Below are 20,575 nucleotides of genomic sequence, written 5' to 3'. Positions count from 1 at the left end.
CATACTTACTGTATTCTGGGGGCAGCAAAAAGCCCAGTGTGGACAGAGTTGAGTGAGAAGAGGCAGAGGGCTGGAGATTAGTCAGAGAGGCACCAGAAGACCCTATGGACCAATAATAAGACTTGGGCTTTTACTCTGAGAGAGAAAGGAAGCTCTTGAAGGGGTATGAGCAGAAAAATGATATGCTCTGACTTCACATCAGAGAACGGAGCGCAGGGATGCAAGCATGGCAGCAAGGAGATCACCTAAAGGACACTGCAATAATCCAGGCAAGAGATTATTATGGCTTGGATTAGAATGGTAGCAGAAGAGATGAATCTATTTTGAGAGCTGTGCCAATAGGATTGCTGATGAACTAGATAAAAGGTATGAGAGACAAAGAGAAGTCAAGGATGATGTCAAGGTTTTTGGCCTGAGAACCTGATAGAATGGAGTTAGGGTTATAAACCTCACCTAGGAGTCATCAGCAGTATATAGATATTACTTAATACTATATGACCAAGTATGGCTAGTATCGAAAAGACAAGAAATAACAAGCACTGGCAAGCATATGGAGAAAGGGAACCCTTGTGCACTTTTGGTCGGAATGTAAATTTGGTGCAACTACTATGGGAAACAGTATGGAGGTTCCTCAAAAGATTAAAAATAGATGGGGGGATGGGCAAAACAGGTGAAGGGGATTAAGAGGTACAAACTTCCAGCTATAAAATAAATAACACAGAGATGAAAAGTACAGCATAGGGACTATAGTCAATAATATTGTACTACAAGACACTGTGGTGAGCATTGCATAATGTATAGAATTGTCAAATCACTATGTTGTACACCTGAAACTGGCATAACATTGTCTGTCAACCATACTTCAGTAATAAAAGACAGAAAACTATATGACTATATGAGCTCATCTAGGGAGTCAATAGCTACAGAAACCCAAGGCCTGAACTGGAGCTTTCCAGTGTTTCAAAGTCACATAGAGAAAGGAGGAACCAGTGAAGAAGATTGACTGAGAAGAGCATGTAATAAGGAAAGAAGAAAACCATGAAGACTGATGTCCTGAGACCTTCAAAAAATAGGGAGTGATCAACTGAGTCAAATTTGCTAACAATCAAGTAAGGGGAAGACTGAGAAACAGTTGATCATTAGATTTAGCAATGCAGAGGATGCTATGACCTTGAGAAAAGAGATTTTGGTAGAGAGGTAGGAAGGGAAGCCTGACTGGAAGGAATTCAAGAAAATGGAATGAGAAGTGGAGACAAAGAATTCAGGCATCTCTTTCAAAGGGTTTTCCTAAAAGGGGGAACAAGGAAATGAGGTGGTGGGTAGAGGAGAACGTGGTGTAATAGAAGCATTTTGTTGGTCAGCTTGAGCCAGGAGATAGGACGCAGCATGTTTGAATGATGACTGGAATGATCCAGTTAGAGAGAAAAGCTGCCAATGCAGAACGAGAGAGGGCAAATGCAGGAGCAATGTCCTTAAGCAGGCAGTAAAGGGGATGGGGATCCCATGCCCATCTAGAAGCATTGGCCTTAGACAGGAGAACCCCTTTTGCTCTCATTCCCACCCACTTGGGCTGAATGTCTTTTCGCATGGTCTCATCCCTATGCTGTTCTATGCTTCCACCACTGGCCTTTACTGCCTCATGTTTTCCAATGCATTCCACAGAGGAGAGAAGAGGTCCAGATTTGTTCTTTGTTTCCCACTCCTTCAAGCATCTGTACCCAGCTCCTTCCTCAAACACACTGATGTACTTAATGACTGAGTCCTATCAATTCTATAACCTTCACCTTTCTCAGATCTGCCCCCTTCCTCCTCATCCCCTCTGCTACTGCTACTTCCTCAGTTCAGATGTGATCTTTCACCAGGACTCTGAAAACAATCTCTTAATTTCTCTCTCTGCCTTCAATCTTAATCCAGTTCTAGTCAGTCCTCTCATCTTCTGACATCTTTCTAAAACACAAAAATCTTCACGCTTGAAACTCCCCATTATCCACAGAAGGAAGTGCAAATTCACTGGCATGGATGACAAGGCCTCGTGATCTGTTCCCTATTTTCACTTTGTCATCTGTCTTTTCCTACATACAATCCCAAAACCACCCACATCAAACTCCTTGCTTTTCATGCCTCTAGGCCTTCACACATTGTTTGCTTTCCCTAGAATGTTGGCTTGTTCCCTTACATATCTCTGTAGCTCTGCTCTGGAATCTCTCTTCACCCTACCCCCTTTCATCCAGGTGGAGATGGCCAAGTTTTGACGCCTCCACTGCACCTGGAAAAATGTCTTACGGTACTTGTAACATGTTATTGGACTAGATTGTTTCCTCACTTGCCTCCCTTCCTAGACGATGAGTGGACCTAGTTGAAGGTGGTGATGGTGTCTTATTAATCTTGATACCCCCTACTCTTTGCACTGTATCTAGAATTTAGTAGGAATTAATATTTATATTGAATGACTAAATGAATGAATAAAAAATAAATAGTTAAAACCTAGGTCTCTTTATGACTGCCCAGGATATTCACAGACGCCCCCCTACCTCCCCCTCTTTGTCACATATGATCTGAAGAACAACACAAAAAGTTACACAAAGCACTTAGTGCACACCAGCATTGGCTGTCAGTTCCCAAAAATCTAGAAACCTGGGTTTCCTCTGGTCCCAGTTCCCTCACTTTCCAGATATGCTCCTGGAAAAGTCATCTAAATTCTCTGAGCCTCAGATTCTTTATCCATGAAACAGAAAAAACACTTGCTCTGAGTATCCGTATATACTAGCTGTGTGGCTAAAATGATGTACAATTAAAAAGTGCTTGAACACCATAAATAGCTCCAGGGAGGTAAAAGAAATATAAAAGCAAATACAGCACAGCTAAGAGACACCTATGACTGTGCTCTGATCATCTTTTGCTCTTTATTCTAAAAATCCCAGGCTTGCCCCTGGGGAGGCAGACACTGAAACTGGGCACTCATGCCACCACCTTGTCAGCAGGCAGCCAGATCTGCTGCTCATCAGGCGTGGGTGCCAATACTGCAGCATGTGACTGGCCAAAACCAGCATTTACAGTAGAGGGAGTAAGACAAACAGATAAAAGGAGAAAGAGAGAAGAAAGGCGGGGGAGAATGCAAAGGAAATTTAAATGAAACAGAGGGGCATGAACACTCACATACAGACAAATATGTAAGACAACTGAGTAGAAAAGAGAGTATGAACTAAGGGTATGGAAAGAGGTATTTAAAGAAAAAGCAACATGTGCCGTATGTGTATAAACAGACAGAAAGTGAGAGTCAAAATGCAAAGTATGTGCCCTTCCCTCTGGTATTGTTTCATAAGAACACAACCCAACCCTTCACTTAGTGATCTGAGCCATTCTCCAGGAACACAGCAGTAAGCATTCATGCCAAGGGATGCCCCATATATTGCCAAGTGCACCCAAGAACTCTCTGGGAGGGAAGGCTATCTTTAGTCCTTGATGACAAGAGGTTTCTGAACTCAGCATGTTCTGGAGACAGGGCTTCTGAGTGTGTTGGTATCAGGAAGATGACCAAGTTGGAGCCAGTTAGGGAAGATTCCTATGGGTCCAAGAAATAGCCCCGGAGGTAACAAGATGGGCTGTGGATGCCATGAAGTGAGCCTGTCTGCAAATTAAGGTTACACGGAGCCCAGTTTCCAACATGCTTAGTCTCTACGAAACAGGTGTCTAGCCTGCTCCCCAATGAAACTGCCTGGGAGTTGGCCATTCACCATTCTAGGGCTGTTCAATGAAGGTGGGCCCTTGTTGACTCAGTGGACATCAGCATCCTCCCACCACACAGTGACTGCCCTAACTCTGGAGATGACATTCTCACTATATTCCCTCAAGGCCATTATCTGAGGCTCCCAAGGAGGAGAAAGGAGAGGAAGGCTTCTCCTGAGTCCCATTAGCAAGCCCAGAAGTTTGCTCCCCAGGCCAGAGCAGGGGCTCAGCTCAATAAATCCCACTGACATCCCACTCTGGGACATGGTCCTGATAAAAAGCCAAAGAACAGGGTGACACTCACAACTTGGCCTTCCTGTTCCCAAAGCAACCTCCTCTCAAATGGTTGGAAGCCCTCAACAGGGTCCAGGATAGCCTCATCCTCCAAGTGGGGCTACATATGGACCACCATCTATAGAGACTCTTGAGGTCAACCATAGCTTGTCAGAGTAAGTAGAATGGTAACTAGGGTCAGAGCAGAAACTGAGTCATCTTTTCACTTCCAAAAGTACATCTAAGAATCTACCAAAGCCATACCTGTCTACCTTCCAGCTGATTTCTAGGGAAGCACAAAGAGGATCAGTGAGCTCTTCTCTGGGTGGGAACCCCAAGTCCTCTAAGTAGTAGCTGCAATGAACACAGAGTACTTACAAGACAGAAGTCCTCCCTGCGGCAGGTTAAAAATGATGCCTTACAGGAATATCCCCAAAGCCCTAGTCCAGTAAAAATGGGACTGCCCTACGAAGCAGAATCAGGTACTGTGCAAAGCCAACAGGGAGAGAAATGTAGTTCCAGGAAACCATATTAAAGATACTTGTAATGGTTTTAAAACATGGTCCCCCAATTTTTTGACATGCCTCCTATAAAAATCACCTCTTCTCTTGAATCTGGACTCTGCAACTGCTTGACCAATAGAATACAACTGAAATGAATCGGTGCCAATTTTCAGTCCCAAGCCTCAAGAAACCAGCAGCTTCTACTTCCTATCTCCCATGCTGTGAGGAAGCCCAGGCCATGTACCGAGGGTACATATAGGTGTTCTAACAGTCCCAGCTGAGGTTCCAGAAAGAGCTAACATCAACCCCCAGACATGAAGCAAGACACGTCTAGGTGACACCAGCCCCTAATCAATGAGTCACCTTACGCCTTAAAGTCTTTCCAGCCAAGATGCCAGACATCATGGAGCAGGGACCAGCCATCCCTGAAGTATTCCCTGAATTCCTAAGCCACAGAGTCTGTGAGCATAATAAAATGGTTGTTTTATACCATAAATTCTGGGGTAGTTATGTCGCGGTAGATAAGTGGAACAGTTTTTGGTACCTAGAAATTTAGTGCTGTTGAAACAAAATCCTAAATCACTGACTTGGGGACTGAGTGACAGGCTATCAGGAGAGGTTACAGGAAAGTAAGGAAAATGTTAGTAGAAGCTGGAGGGAAGGGGACCCTCGTAAATGTTGAAAAGTTTGGTAATTCTGTCCCCAGTGGCGACAAGGAAAATAGGAAATCTACCTAATTCGACGATCCAGCTTAAAGTATCTCCGAGCAATGCTGCAGGTGTGGTCCGACATCTAGCTGCCTACAGTACAAGACGGAGGAGAGGAGCCAAAAAAGGGGCTGCTCCATTTTCAAGCAACACGGAAAGGAAACAGAAACGAGAGAGGGCTTTCCGGGTTAGAAAATAACACTTGTTTCTGTCTCTCTAGATAGGAAAAAAATTCTCAAATTAAGAAATGGCTTCCAGATTGTAGTGGCAGTTTTAGTGTGTGTGTGTGTGTGTGTGTGTGTGTGTGTGTATGCGCGCGGGTGTGTGAACTAATCAGACTGTACACTTTAAAAGGTTCAGTTCAAGTTTAATTATCTGTCAATAAACCGCTTTAAAAAAAAATCTAGAGTAGGTCTAGTACTAAAAAATCTTTTGTCAAGACCTAAAAAAATGGGGCGCCTGGGTGGCTCAGTTGGTTAAGCGACTGCCTTCGGCTCAGGTCATGATCCTGGAGTCCCGGGATCAAGTCCCGCATCGGGCTCCCTGCTCAGCGGGGAGTCTGCTTCTCCCTCTGACCCCCCTCCCCTCTCATGTGCTCTCTCTCTCTCTCTCAAATAAATAAATAAAATCTTTGAAAAAAAAAAAAGACCTAAAAAAATGGTTTCAAGCATTCCTCTGAGAATCTTACAGACAGACAGACAAAAGGCCTTCTAATGATTTGAAGGGTGGGCCGTGCAGCTCCTCTGTAAATGGTAAGGCTTCCAAGACTCGTGAGAACCCTTGTCCCCGAGCAGTCCAGGGAACCCAATGCGGGACTGGGCTCACGGTGAAGTGATCTGTACACGTGCCTTCTGTCCACTGCAGTGGGTTATAAAGGGATTCCGAAGAAACCCACCAAGTTTTAAATGAAGTATATCAGCTGGGACTGGGAAGCACAGAGACCATATAAAATGAAGGGAAGACTCTGGACATTTGAAATATTATGGGTATGAAGCCGACAGAGAAAACTACTCACCTGCACAAATGGGCTACTTTTGATTTTGATAGAAAAGGAAGAAGGAATCAGAGTCAGGGCAGAACCCAAAGCCCTAAGCGGGGAGCCAGAGACAAGGTAAATGTCTCCGAGGCAATAAAACCACGACTTAGCCAAGGCTTCGGTCACTTGTGTCTCACTGGATATAAGAATTACAATGGGCCAGTAACTGCTGCGTGGCCTCCGGTTTCCCCCTGTGTGAAGAGGGCTATCTACAGTGGTTATTCTGGGCCTGTCCCACCCGGGTATCTTGGGTGGCAGATACATATTCTCTCTAGTTTACAGGTCTTCACATCAAGAGAAATAGGATATCCTATGCTGTGAGGAAGCCCAGGCCATGTACAGGGGGTACATATAGGTGTTCTAACAGTCCCAGCTGAGGAACTGCACACAATGAGAGAAAGGGACTGCACCCAAAGCGTTTCATCTATACCTGAACCTGACTCACATGATGAGATCTTAGACTTCAAGCTGATGCCATTAACAAGATGAGACTTGGGAACTTAGGGGAGAGACTGAGTGTATTTCACATTGGGCAAGGATGTGAATATTTGTGATCAGAGGGCAGACTATGGCAGATTGCATTTTCCAAAGACAGTGATCATGACCTACCCCATCTCACATGTCCTTCTAGCAATGTGAAGTGGATACTCCTCTCATCAAGTGGCAATTATTTTCCCTCGGCTTGTGTGATGTTGTGATTTATAATAAGAAATATAGAATTGGTCTTAGTCTCATTTCTGGCACAGAGTTCCTAAAACCCTTGGAATTGCCAGTGATCAAGGTGTCTTTGTCATGTTAATGAGTGACTTTTGGACTACACCTAAGCATGGGGGCTGTTTGCTGGGAAAACCAACCTTGTGATTAGAGGGTTGGAACTTTCAGTTGTTCTCCTCCCCAGAACTCCAGGGAGGGGAGACTGGCTGGAAGTTGAATCAGCCACCAATGGCCAATGATCTCATCAATCGTGCCTATGTAACTGAAGCCTCCATAAAAACCCAAAAGGGCAGGGTTCAGAGAAGTTCCAGGTTGGTGAATCAGAATGCTGCCGCATGCCACTATGCAAGGCCCAAGCTCCCCAGGACAAAAAATCCTTTGTTTGAGACCTCGCCCTATGTATCTCTTCATCTGGCTGTTGATTCGTATCCATTAATATCCTTTGTAATAAACTGGCAATCTAGTGAATAAATGGGTTTCCTGAGTTCTGTGAGCCACTCTAGTAAATTACTGAACCCAAGGAGGGGGTCATGGGAACCTCTGATGTTTAGCCAGTCTGTCAGAAGCACAGGTAACAACCTGGCTTGAGATTAGCATCTGAGGCAAAGGGCAGTCTACAGGACTGAGCCCTTAAATTGTGGGATCTGATACTCTCTCTGGTAGATAGTCTCAGAATTGGGCGCCTGGGTGGCTCAGTTGGTTAAGCGACTGCCTTCGGCTCAGGTCATGATCCTGGAGTCCCATGATCGAGTCCCGCATCGGGCTCCCTGCTCGGCAGGGAGTCTGCTTCTCCCTCTGACCTTCCTCCCTCTCATGCTCTCTGTCTCTCATTCTCTCTCTCTCAAATAAATAAATAAAATCTTAAAAAAAAAAAAAAAGATAGTCTCAGAATCAAGTTGAATTGTAGGGCACTGAGCTGGTGTCAGAGAATTGCTTAGTGGTATGGGGGAGCACCCTCACACACACCACCACGTTGGAATTGGGGTGCAGAGCTCTTTACCTTGAACTCAGGCAGAACTTTGTTCTCGCCTTAATCAACAGGGTAAAACAGAAAAGACACCATGCAACTTCGGAGGCTAGGTCATTAAAATGTCATGCATTTCTGCCTAGTTCTCTTGAGACACTCACTCTTGAAACCCAGACATCATGCTGTAAAAGCATGCAACCAACAGAGGCCACACATAGGTGTTCCGCAGCTGAGGTCCCAGCTGACTGCCAGCATCAGTGGTCAGACATGTAAGTGTACAAGTCTTCAGATAATTCTAGCCCCTAGCCACTGAGTCACCAATGCTGCAAGGAATAGAGACAAGCTTTCCCACCCTACCCAAACTGCAATTTGTGAGCAAAATAAATGACTGTTAATGTTTTAAGCCACTAAGTTTAGGACCGGTTGCTATGCAGCAATAAATAACCAGACAAATATTACTGACATCACAGTTGGATTCTCAGAAGCATCTCAGGTAACAGGGGGCTAAAGCCACAGGTCCTCCAGAGAGGTAGCCTGCCACACTCAGACAGGCTCTGCAGCACTATCTTTTACCCACAGCCACCACTCTCAGGAGATTTTTCCTATCTGCTAGCTCTTCCCCTCTTCCTGAAATCGAAGGCAGAGCGTCCAGATCGGTGCCCACTTTAGCAGTGGGACCCCAAGACCTCTCTGGACTTTACCATATTACAAACCAATGCCTTGCTCTGCCCAGAAACCTACAAATGTGAGTTGAAATTATGGTTCCACTGTCAATTAACTGTGGGTTTTAGCTTCCTCGCATGTAACATCATGAAACTGAATGAATCCCAAGACCCCTCCAACTCTAACATTCCAAAAGAGTATGTGCTGGGCCTCCAAAGAGTTCCAACAGAGTAGTGGAAATAAGACCCCCATGAAAATCCACCCTATGAGGTACTATATGAAAAGTGCCATCTGGAGGCTCCAAACCACGGGTTCTAAGAGTGAATACAGAGGGGAGGGAAATCCTTCTTTGCTGGGTGGTTGAGAAAAGCACTGGGAAGGATCTAGACTGGCAGAAATGTAAGGTTTGCATTAGACAACAGTGAAGGATAAGAGTAGAAAGAAAGACCAGGGCTTTTTATGAAAGCCTTACAAGCCAGGCCAAGTTTGACCATATCATACTTGACAATAGTTTTTGAGCAGGAAGATCCCAGGGATGTTTAGAGGGAGGTGAATGGAGTGGTACAATAAAACAACAGAAGGACCAAGAGAGCTAGCCTTGAGTTCTTTCTCCCGTTAGCTTTGTATTTGGAGGGAGCACCTCTCCTTTTCTACGTCTCAGCTTCCCAATCTGTAAAACACGTGGGTTCGACTGAATGAACTCTAAGGTTCCTTTCAGCTCTGCCCTTCTAAGAGTCTGGGGACTGAATGGAAAGGGAGCCCAAAGTTGGTAAGACCTACGAGAAAGGTACTTTGAAGTACTATGAGGACTCAAATAGCACAGCAGCCTATGGTAGAAGAGGCTCCTCTCCCAGACAGCTAATCAACTGGTCAATAAATAGTTATCATCTTCCACATACCAGGCATTGTTCCAGGCTCAAGGGAGATGAAAAGACAACCAAGAAGTCTACACTTTTATAGGCACCCAGGTTTCTCACACCTCCATCCAGAGGCAAGGTTCCCAAACACAATACTGATAGCCTGAACCTCCAATGGGGCAGTGACCCGGATGCTAGAGGTTCACAGTGAAGAAGCTGTCCAGGAAATCAGCAGGCATGACGAGTCTTCTGAGAACTGCCCCTGCTGCCTGCCAGGCCTTACAGCACAAGTGAAATCTCCTGAGAGCAACACGTAGCAAAGTTCACCCTGTTTAGGTGGCTGAATTAGCTTTAAACATAACACTTCCTTGTTTGCAAGTCACCACACTGCTTCTAGTCTCACCCCAGGTCATCAACACCAACATCATAAAACCTGGCTTCTGAAATCCAGGGGAGCTTGGAGAATCTCACCTCCCACTCCCAGAATTGGGATGCAGCCAAATCTTATGAGCTGGAGTGCGAACCATATGTAGGGAGGGTGTATCTGGCAGCTGAGGGTGAAGCAACATGCCCGTGCTGCCTCATCAACAAAGAGAAAGGGAAACCTGCTCCAAAAGACCAAAACCTAGCACTTTGGTGGTCAAATGAAAAGGCTTAGATTTCCTCCTACATACCCTGCCAATCAAAACTGGGCTACAGAGGAAAAGGAAGGAAATATATTAGCAAAATACCCGTAAGAGTCAAAAAGCAGAATGGAATACAGGATCTTTAACCCATACTGGCTCAGGTGAAGTCTCATTCAAGTTAAGGACACAAACGCAAATACCTACCTTGCCAGTTCCACAGGGTCCCATCTGCCCTTCCCACCAGTTTTCCATGCCCCAGAGTACCTCCTACCCCCAGAGTGAAACACAGATGCCTCTACTACCCCTGGGTTCCTCTGCCTCCACGAGGATGATGTGGGGGTCCCCAAAGCAGCCATCAAGTCAAACACCCAGCTTTCCCAGGCCCTAGCACCCTTCCACTCCCCAACCAAAGTTCCCAATACACCAAGGAGTCTTTTCCCACTGAGACCCCTGGGCTAGTGATGATAAAAAAAAAAAAAGGGCCTCAGGTCACTGCGAAACATCTACTGAAAGGTCAGACTAAGAGATTCAGGTGCCAAAGTCGTTAATACAGGTTGTACATGCCTTGAAGAAAGAGAAAGGATCATTCTTCTTTCTCCCCCATTGTCCACCACAGAGCCTGGTGCCTGAGAGGAAAGCCCTCAGAGCTCACTGACAATGACTTCCTAAATGAACTGGTGATTTACTGCCCTCCTCAGCCCAAACAGCAATTCCCAGATATGGCTGGGGGTGAAGACAGCCAGCAAACCCACCAGATGACACTTTCAAAATAACACCCACGGTCCAGCAGTAGCCTCTGAGAGAAGGATATAGCTAGCCACAGAGGCCTGGGACTCCATGCCAAAAGTCCAGGAAAGAAAATTGGAAGGAAAGCAGAAATATGGCAGAAAGGAAGGGAAATGAAGACCTAGAGGGGAGGCTGGAAGAATGCTTTTTTAAGGCACATCAGAGGCTCAGATATTTACAAACATCATCTATCATGTTATGATGGCAAGCATGCTGGGAAGCTAAAGGAAGAGCAATTTTTAAAAATATTTAAAACAGGGTGCCTGGGTGGCTCAGTCATTAAGCGTCTGCCTTCGGCTCAGGTCATGATCCCAGGGTCCTGGGATCGAGCCCCGCATTGGGCTCCTTGCTCAGCGGGGAGCCTGCTTCTCCCTCTCCCACTCCCCCTGCTTGTGTTCCCTCTCTCACTGTCTCTCTCTCTGTCAAATAAATAAATAAAATCTTTAAAAATATATATATATTTAAAACATGTAGGTACATATTCCAAATAGAAACAGGTACTTGTCGGTGGTCCTGATTCTGCTTTGTGACTTGATGTAAAACCTGCTTCTCCCACTCTAACCCCCACATAGTGGAAATTGGGCAGGGGGGAAGAATATTTTAAAAAGTTAGGCCTTGACTCAAAATTGAGAAGCCCTGGTGAGAGCTATACATCCATCTTCCAGTTCTGGCAACTTTTATCCCATCATAGGAAGGGAGTTAACATTTATTGAGAAGCTTTATGCCAAAAACTATGCTAAGCACTGACATATATTATCTCATTTAATCCTCACAGCAACTCTGTGAGATACTTACTATTATTATTACTTCATAGATGAGTATCCAAGATTTTGGAGGGCATAAGAAAATGCCCTGAGATCTTACTATTTGGGGAGTAGAGCTTGGGTTTGAAGCCAATTGTTTATGATTTCAAAATCTGTGGTTTTTCTATCATTCTACATTCTACTTTTTAAAAAAAGACCAAACCAGGAAAGTGGATTATAGCTGACACTGACTAAAATTCCCCAAGCTGCTTTGTTTACAGCCCAGCCTAAATTCTTGTAGAACTAGACTTCTGCCTGCAACTTGTGCTAACATGCATAACTGTCTCCCCACCCCGACCCCCAGTGTGGTCAACCTCCCTCACTACAGTGTAGCCTAGCTCAGGCACAGGCCCAAGCTGTCCCATCTTAAGGAAAAGGATATAGCCAGGAGAATGTCAGCTGCTTCTTGCTGGCTCCATTCCTGGAGCTCTAGGCTCCTCCAACAGCACAAAGCAAAGTCTGTTTTAGGGTCCCTTTGCTTTCTCCTATGGACACTTATAGAACTGGGAAATGGCATAGATATTAGAGATGGCTTTTGCTTCATAGTCAGCATGAGCTGGGCCCAGATCATTCACCTGGACAACTGTCAGAGTCATGATGATAAGCATTTATATTTTGCACCCAAGCCATTTGGTTGCCTCTTGATGCCACCCTCCAGTGAACCCCATTTCCCTAGAAGTGCTCCCCTACCCACCTGCTCAGAGTCCCCCGAGGGGCCTTAGTGCCTCCAGCTCCATGGGTGATGCTGGAATTCTTGTTGGCAGTCATGGTCATTTCTGCTCTCTGCAAACCCAGAACCCTGCAAAGAAATCAAGGCCTATTAGCCAAGTTTCCACAAGTACCTCAAGTTTCCACCAAAAGTACCTCAAGCATTTCCAGATGACCTCCAAAACTGCCAAGAGGGTTTCTGTGGCAGGTGGCAGGAACCACTTTCCCACATAGATTTAATTCCATGTGTTATAGCTTAAGAGCCTCAAGGGATCCCTGATCTGGGTTAGGCAATGAGTCTGTGAGCTAGCAGATAACTTATCACTTCACAGAGAATGACAAAACTCCATTTCCATCCTACCTCTTCTCATTTTTTAAATATTCCCAAACTTCAAGCGTGCCATAAAGCCTTGGTAAATTCCATCCTATTTGTATACCTCCTGAATAACTATTTATTCAGTGTTTTTCTTGAAACAACTTGAAACTAACGTGCTTATCTTAAAAGATTTAACCTTGTTCTATACAATTAATCATTTAGTCACTCAACAAATATTTACTGAGCACCTATGTCCTAGGCACTGCCATCCAACAAAGAATGAAACAAAGTCTCTGCCCTTCGGGAGATTCATTACAGGAAAAACAAACAATAAGCCTGCACATGTCACATGTGTGTGATATATCAGTGTACATTTATGTATAATTTGTATGGTGATGATAAGTGGTATGAAGAAGAAAATGAAGCAAGGTAGAGGAAGAGTGAAGAAGGTCTGTTATTTGAAATAGAAGGTTCAGGGAGGAATATTCTAATAGAGTAACATTCGAGCTAACACCATAAAATTATGAACTATCATATTTTTTCTAATATACATTATGGTATTTAAGTACTGATGAAGTGAAAAATGTCCATTCATGTACCATACAGAGTTAGCAAATATATCATTATCCTTTAGGGAACATCATTTTATGTTAAAATAATAAAAGGAAGAAAAAGGTTAAAACTTAAGAGTACATCCAGATTGGAAAGGAAGAAGTAGAATTATCTCTTATTTGCAGATGATATGATCATGTACATAGAAAATCCAAAGGATTCCACTAAAAAACTTTTAAACAAATATATAAAGTCAGGCAAGTTTGCAGGATACAGAGTAATATTTTAAAAATCAATTTTACTTCTAACCACTGGCAATGAAAAATCTGAAAATGAAATAAAAAAATTCCATTAATAATTTCAGCAAAAAAAAACAACAAAAACCTTAGTATTTCTAAGAATACTTAGAAAAATACTTGGGAATAAGTTTAACAAAAGAAATGCAAGGCGTGTATATTGCAAACTATAAAACATCATTGAAAGAAATTAAAGAAGACACAAATAAATAGACATCCCATGTTCATGGATGAGAAAATTCAAAATTGTTAAGATGACAATATTCGCCAAATTGATTTATAAATTGAACAGAATATCCATCAACTGTAGAAACCGACAAGCTGGTCCTAAAATTTTATGGCAATCCAAGGGATCCAGAATAGCCAAAACAATCTTAAAAAAGAAGAATAAAGTTAGAGAACTCAGACTAATTTCAAAACATACTACAAAGCCACAGTAATCAAGACAGTGTATATACACATAAGTATAGAAATAGACATCAAGGGAATAAAATTGAGAGTCCAGAAATAAACCCAAATGTTCATGGTCAATTGATTTTCAACAAGGATGCCAAGACTATTCAATAGGGAAAGAAGTCTTTTCAACCAATGGTGCTGGGACAACTGGATATTCATATGCAAAAAATAAAGTAGGACCCTGACCTCATACCAAAAAAAAAAAAAAAAAAAAGGAAAACTGGATCTCAGACCTAAATGTAAGAGTAAAAATTTACAAAAGCAAAGCCTAGAAGAAAACAGGGGTAAATCTTTGTAACATCAGATTAGGCAATAGTTTCTTAGATACGACAACAAAAGGACCCGCAACAAAAAAGACATAAACTGTATTATACCAAAATTAAAAACCCTTGTGCTATAAAAATACCACCAAGAAATTTAAAAGACACCCACAGATGGGGGGAAATTATTTGCAAATCATGTATCTGCTAAGGAGCTGTATCCAGAATGTATAAAGAATTCTTTCAATTCAATAATAGAAAGACAAATAACCCAATTAAAAACTGGACAAAGGATCTGAATAGGCATTTCTCCAAAGATATAAAATCAGCCAGTCAGCTGATGAAACAATCACTAGTCATCAGGGAAACAGAAATCAAAACTACAATATAGTATTATACTTCACACCCACCAGTATGGCTATAATGAAACAGACAGATAAAAACAAATGTTAGTAAGGCTGTGGAGATACTGAAACCTTCATTTATTGCTGGTGAGAATGTACAATGGTGCAGCCATTTTGGAAAACAGTTTGGCAGTTCAGAAAAGTTGTACACAGAGTTACCACATGACCTAGCATGATCCACTCCTAGGTTTATATCCAAGAGAAGTAAAAATACTGTGTCCACACAAATACCTGTACACAAATGTTCATAACAGCATTATTCATAACAGCCAAAAAGTGGAAACAATCCAAATGTCCATCAGTGGATGAATGCATAAACAAAATGTGATACATCCATACAACGGAATATTATTCAGACATAAAAAGGAAGGAGAAGTACCAATACATTCTATAACATGCATGAACCCTGGTGCCATTTTTACAAAATGTAGAGAATAGGCAAATCTGTAGAGACAGAAAGTAAATTAGTGGTTGCCAAGGTTGGGTTGAGAGTGGCAGAATAGAGAATGGCTGTGATCAGTATGGGTTTCTTTTTGAGGTGAAAAAAAAGTACTGGAATTAGATCATGGTGATGGTTGCACAACTCTGTGAATAAACTAAAAACAACTGAAATGTATGCATTTTACAGTATGTGAGTTATATCTCAATATAGCTGTTAAAATAAAACTTAAGGGCAAAAAAAATTTTTTTAAGTGCCTTGGGGAGTGGATGTGAGAGAGAACACAATTGAGACACCAAGCATATTTCCAATGTGAATGTACACTCTGGCCTGGACTAACACCCCTTCATGGAAGCTGAATAGCAGTTCTCACTCTGACTGGCATTCCCATCACAATCACCAAAATGAAGTGCATTTGGATGTGAGAGTTAAACATATTTATTTACAGCCACTGAAGACCTTAATCCTAGAGGCCATCTCACTTATTAATAAGTGATTAGTCTCAACCACAAGAAAACCAAACCTGAGCCTCACTTTTATCCTTCATAAAGTAGAGAAAAGCCTTCTCTACCTGTCGGGGGAGAAAAAATCTTTATAAACCTAAGTATACAGTGATGATGGTGACGATGATGATAATAATGAGGATGAGGAGAAGTCAATTCTGCCACCCGAGCATCTGTGCACACTGGCTCTCATGAGATCTTCTTTATCTGCCCCAGCCCAGTGCCAAGTTAAGCTTTTGGCATATGGCTGTGTGTGCACCAGAAAGAAGGGGGAGAAGAGGCAGCCTCTGGAAGCTTTCCCAGGCCGGTTCTCAGGGTCCTCAGGGAGCACAGTGCTACAAGGAATCAACTGGCTAAGCATCAGCTTTCAACTGTGCCCATGGTAACAATGGTCACAATAACCATCATAACCCATCAAAACAACACTAGACATGCTCTAGCGGCTCCAGGGCAAGTCCTCAGGGAAAGGGCAGAAGATCTGTGGAAAGACCAGAAACTGAAAGATATTAAAATAACATGATAAAAAATATATTCTTTCTTTCCCCGAATTTCCAATCTAAGGAGGGTGGGCCCACTGCTCAGAAATGCTTTTATGTAGTTGAGTATGAGAACACAGAGTCAACTTAGTAAGAAGGAAAAGTACAGATGACTCTGACATTTGCTTGGGCCGAGAAGAAAAATCCTGTGAAGAGGTAACCATGAGAGGAGTGGACCAAAATTTTGTGTGTGTGTGTCTTTTTTTTTTTATTATTCTTATGTTAATCCCCATACATTACATCATTAGTTTTAGATGTAGTGTTCCATGATTCATTGTTTGTGAGTGGACCAAAATTTCTACAAGGCTCATGGCAAGGATTCTTGATCACACTTCTGCAAGAGCCCAGCTGCAATTCTCAAAAGTAGCCTAGGAGTTCAGGCATCTTGGGCAGGCACTGCTGAGAACCCCAGACAGGCCCACTCAGTAAGAAGAACAGAGATGCCAACTTGTCATCCTTCCTCCCACCTGCTCTCTCTAGGCCAGGTCTATCAGATCAGGGAATAATCTAAGGGCTTGAGGTACTAAGGACCAGGCTAACCCTTTACACCTGAAGCTCAGACTTGCGCACTGCACATGGCTGGCTTTCTGGGGGACACTGCTTCTTCCAGGGCCCTAAGAGCAACTCCAGGCTCTCAGGTATGCTTTCAGCCTGACGCCTTAACTAGCCTGACTGCAAGGAGAGAAGATGCTCTAGTTAGGAAGAAATACCCACTGGGCATGGAGCAGAGAAGGGGGCTGAGAGGCTGTTTCACTAGTTCTCAGGCCCATCGATGGCAAAGTCCAGGCAGAAACTGCATGTTTAGAAAACGAAATTGTTCAATTAGCATCTACCACCAGTCACGAGTTGCTCAAAAACCCAGCTCTGACAAATTATAGACAACCATCTAAAGAGTCAGGACTATCCAGAAAAAGGACTACAATAAGGTATTCCTAGACTTGTTCTACAAACTCTGCATTGAGACAAAGAAACCACCATCCCAGGTACTTGAGGTCCAGTGGGAAGAACACCTGACTTGGGGTCAGATAACTAATTCTAACCCTGCCTCTCTCAACTGATAGTTAAGTGACACTGCACAAGTGAGTTTCAAAGACTCAACTTTCTCACTATAAGAGCAATAATAATAACATGACCTACCTCATGTGATTTCCTGGCACACAGAAGTTTAATAAATGGTTTTTCTTCCAGATCATGCTGCTCTAGGTATTTGGAAAGCAACCAGTCCATTCCCGACCTTGAGTCATTTTCAAATTCCCTGTTACTACTGTCATTCAGTCTATTTGCTCTATGCAAGCACTGTGCAAGGTACTAGGATATAAAAACATTCAGACAGTCCCTGCCCTGGAGGATATAACTATAAAGGGAGAAAAGTCAAGTAAAAAGTGGACCCCAGGAATGCTTCATAGGGAGGTGACATTTGAAGTAAACCTTAACCTATTTGCTACCCACAGTAAGAGGACCTAAGGAAAAGCAAAGGTACATTTATTAAGACATGTTCCTACATTCTTTATGTAATAGCTGAAGTTATAAGCACTTCACAAGTATTAAATCATTTAATCCTAGTAACAACCCTAAGAAGTAGGTACTATTATTATTTACATGTTACCAAGGAAACCAAGGTACAGGGCAGTTAAATAGCTTGCCTCAAGTCACTTGGCTAGAAAGTGGCTCGGCAGGAACTTGAGCCGATAGCCGGCACCAGTGCCCCAGCTTGGAGCCATGACTCTGTATTACCTCTAATCATCTGCGAATTCAGCTCTCACAGCTCTGCAAGGTAATGACGATACAGGCCCATTCTTCCAATCAGAAAATTTAGGGTCAGAGAGATTAATGACTGGCCCAAGATCACTCACCTAGTGAAGGAACAGAACAGGAATGTGGGTCAGCATCCACTCACTCTCACATCAATGGGGCACTTGTTAAAAATAGAGTCCCAGGCCCCACCTCCACCTCCTGAATGGAAATCTATAGGAGTGGGGCCTAGGAATTTGCATTTTAAGCTAGTTTATATCCCTGAAAGTGTGAAAGCTTGTGTCCTACTGCTTTCTGAGGACTTGGAAAGGTACAAAGGGTCACTACTGACCGTCTTCCTAAGGTTTCCGAGCTATAAGCAAATAAAAGATGGATGTTCATTCAGTCCCTCTTCGTCCTCCCACCCCTCAGCTTCTTCCACCCTGCACAGGAACCACCGACCCTCAACAACAAAGGAGCAGGTCCAACACGAGGTCCAGTGAAAGCATTACCAATGTCTCCTCTAAACAGTTCCTCAATTTTCAGGTGTGCTCAGTGTTCTTGCATCTCAGAACAATTCTTCCTGCCACCCACCTCTAGTAGCTAACATCTGCTTCTGCACTTTCTCCTCACTTTCAACTCCAGGGAAAAAAAGTTTACAGCTGAAGACATAAGCTGATGGTTTGTAAGAGCAAAAATATGTCTCATCTGGCCTTCTCTTTATTTTTAAGAAATTTGGATTAGTTATCAAACATTTTAAAAAGCGTGTGGGTACAAATAAAAAGATTCTGGCCTTTCTCTTGAAAAATTAGAAAATCTGACGTCACTGTCTGCACCAGCAACAGTTGGCTAGGCTGAGTAGAAGTGGCCCATTTAGATGCAGCAAGCTCTCCAATTTACGGCTGTCCCTCCCCACCCAGTGCCTGCAGCTGGCCAGCTTTACTCAGCTCTCCGACCTCTCGGTCAGCAGGTGAGTGCTGCAGCCCTAGCCTGAGTCCCAGCAGGGGAGGGTTAAGAGGTACTGTACCAGGAGCATGCTCCCTGTGGAGCATCCACAAGAAGCCTCTGGACAGCTGGGCCTGCACAGTGCAGGGAAGAAGAGTCTATTCTAGTACAGGGCACCGCCTCTTAGCCACTTGAACCGCCCCCCCGCCCCGCGCCATCTATTCTCCTCACTGCCACTGGAGGAAAGACCTCTGAAAGGCTCCCAACTTTTGCTCAGGCCAGCCTTCATCTTGCAACTCTCTCTCTCCTGCTCCTTCTCCCTATAATCCAATCCCATGACCACAAATGTTCTCCAGGAAGGGCCCCATCAGGTCAGGCTCTGAAAAGCATACCTTCTGAGGGATGCCCAACCTCTAAGAACGAACCTTCCTATCCTAGAGCAAAAAAAATGCTGCCCTTGGTTAGGTGATATTTCTAAATGTCTGTGTGATACTGTCCCATGGGCCTAACTGTGGACGTGACAAGATGCTTTGCCCCTGAAGGAGGAGACATTTGAACCCTGAGAGTAAGCATTTGGAAGGAAGCCTCCCATTCTGCTGGGGTTAAAGTTGCCATGTAGAGGAAACACAGACCCTGCCAAGCACTCTGCTTTACTAGTCCAGGTAAGAAGTCAAGACACCCAACAAAGGAAACCTCTAAACCATATGAGGGAATTTCTGCTAACAACTACATTCCACTAATTTCTTAAGCAATCTCCCCTGTGGAAGTGGCAGCCTGGAGGGAAGGAAAAGGTGGGAAAGGGAACAGAGCTCTATGTGTGCCCTGAGAACCTGGAGACTGCACAGCTCTGTACAGCTGTAGTCTGACCACGGTGAGGTCAACACGCCTACTCCCCTGGCCCAGGGAACACCCACTCGGACCCTCTTTCCCTTCTTACTGACTCCCCCCTGCAACCTTTTCTCATTGCTGGTCCTTGGCCAAGAAAAGGACTAGACAAACCGGCAGCTACCCCAGAGGAGGGCTTAGGCCTTTAATTTTCTCCTCCAAGAGTCCCAGCAACCAACACCGGCACTACCAGCTTCAGGGAGGGTCATCATTAGAATGAGTTCTTTTTTTTTTTTTGAATAGAAAGTTTTATTTTTTATATATTCAAATTTATCAGGATTTCACATTATGATTCATACTCCCCTCCCCATCCAAAGTCATTTTATTGTCATAAAATATCTCTCTACATTTTTTCTATTAACTTTATTTATAGTTTCCTTATGATCAATTAGTTATTGTTCCCAATTATTATTCACCTCTTCAAAAACAGTATCATTAACCCTACCCTTGCCATGAGTTCTTTTTTTTTAATCTTTCTCTGACTTTTTTTATTATAATGTTAATCACCATACATTACATCATTAGTTTTTGATGTAGTGTTCCATGATTCATTGTTTGCATATAACACCCAGTGCTCCATGGAGAACGTGCCCTCCTTAATACCCACGCCAGGCTAACCCATCCTCCCACCCCCTCCCCTCTAGAACCCTCAGTTTGTTTCTCAGAGTCCATAGTCTCTCATGGTTCGTCTCCCCCTCCAATTCCCCCCCTTCATTCTTCCCCTCCTGCTATCTTCTTCTTCTTCTTTTTTTTTTTTTAACATACAATGTATTATTTGCTTCAGAGGTACAGATCTGTGATTCAGCAGTCTTGCACACTTCACAGCGCTCACCATAGCACATACCCTCCCCAGTGTCTATCACCCAGTCACCCCATCCCTCCC

The 20,575-nt window shown here is 43.5% G+C and overlaps 1 protein-coding gene across 12 annotated transcripts in view; it reads right to left on the bottom strand.

The window, feature by feature from the left end:
* DENND2B (DENN domain containing 2B) overlaps window positions 1-20,575 on the bottom strand; it is a 147,333-nt gene that overhangs the window by 40,074 nt on the left and 86,684 nt on the right. For 11 of the 12 annotated variants that reach the window (XM_031017224.2, XM_081798623.1, XM_081798621.1 and 8 more), the window contains one exon: window positions 12,356-12,460. In XM_031017224.2, the coding sequence (XP_030873084.1) occupies window positions 12,356-12,435 (80 nt within the window). In that variant the 5' untranslated portion in view covers window positions 12,436-12,460. Of the gene's footprint in view, window positions 1-12,355; window positions 12,461-17,865; window positions 17,985-20,575 lie in introns of all 12 variants that reach the window. The other variant, XM_031017229.2, reaches the window with a different exon arrangement.

Source organism: Leptonychotes weddellii, chromosome 11, assembly GCF_054177405.1.
Source record: "Leptonychotes weddellii isolate Sample4059 chromosome 11, ASM5417740v2, whole genome shotgun sequence".
NCBI classification, from domain to species: domain Eukaryota; kingdom Metazoa; phylum Chordata; class Mammalia; order Carnivora; family Phocidae; genus Leptonychotes; species Leptonychotes weddellii.
The sequence above is the reverse complement of the archived record's forward strand: the minus strand, read 5'-3'. Positions and strand labels throughout refer to the sequence as shown.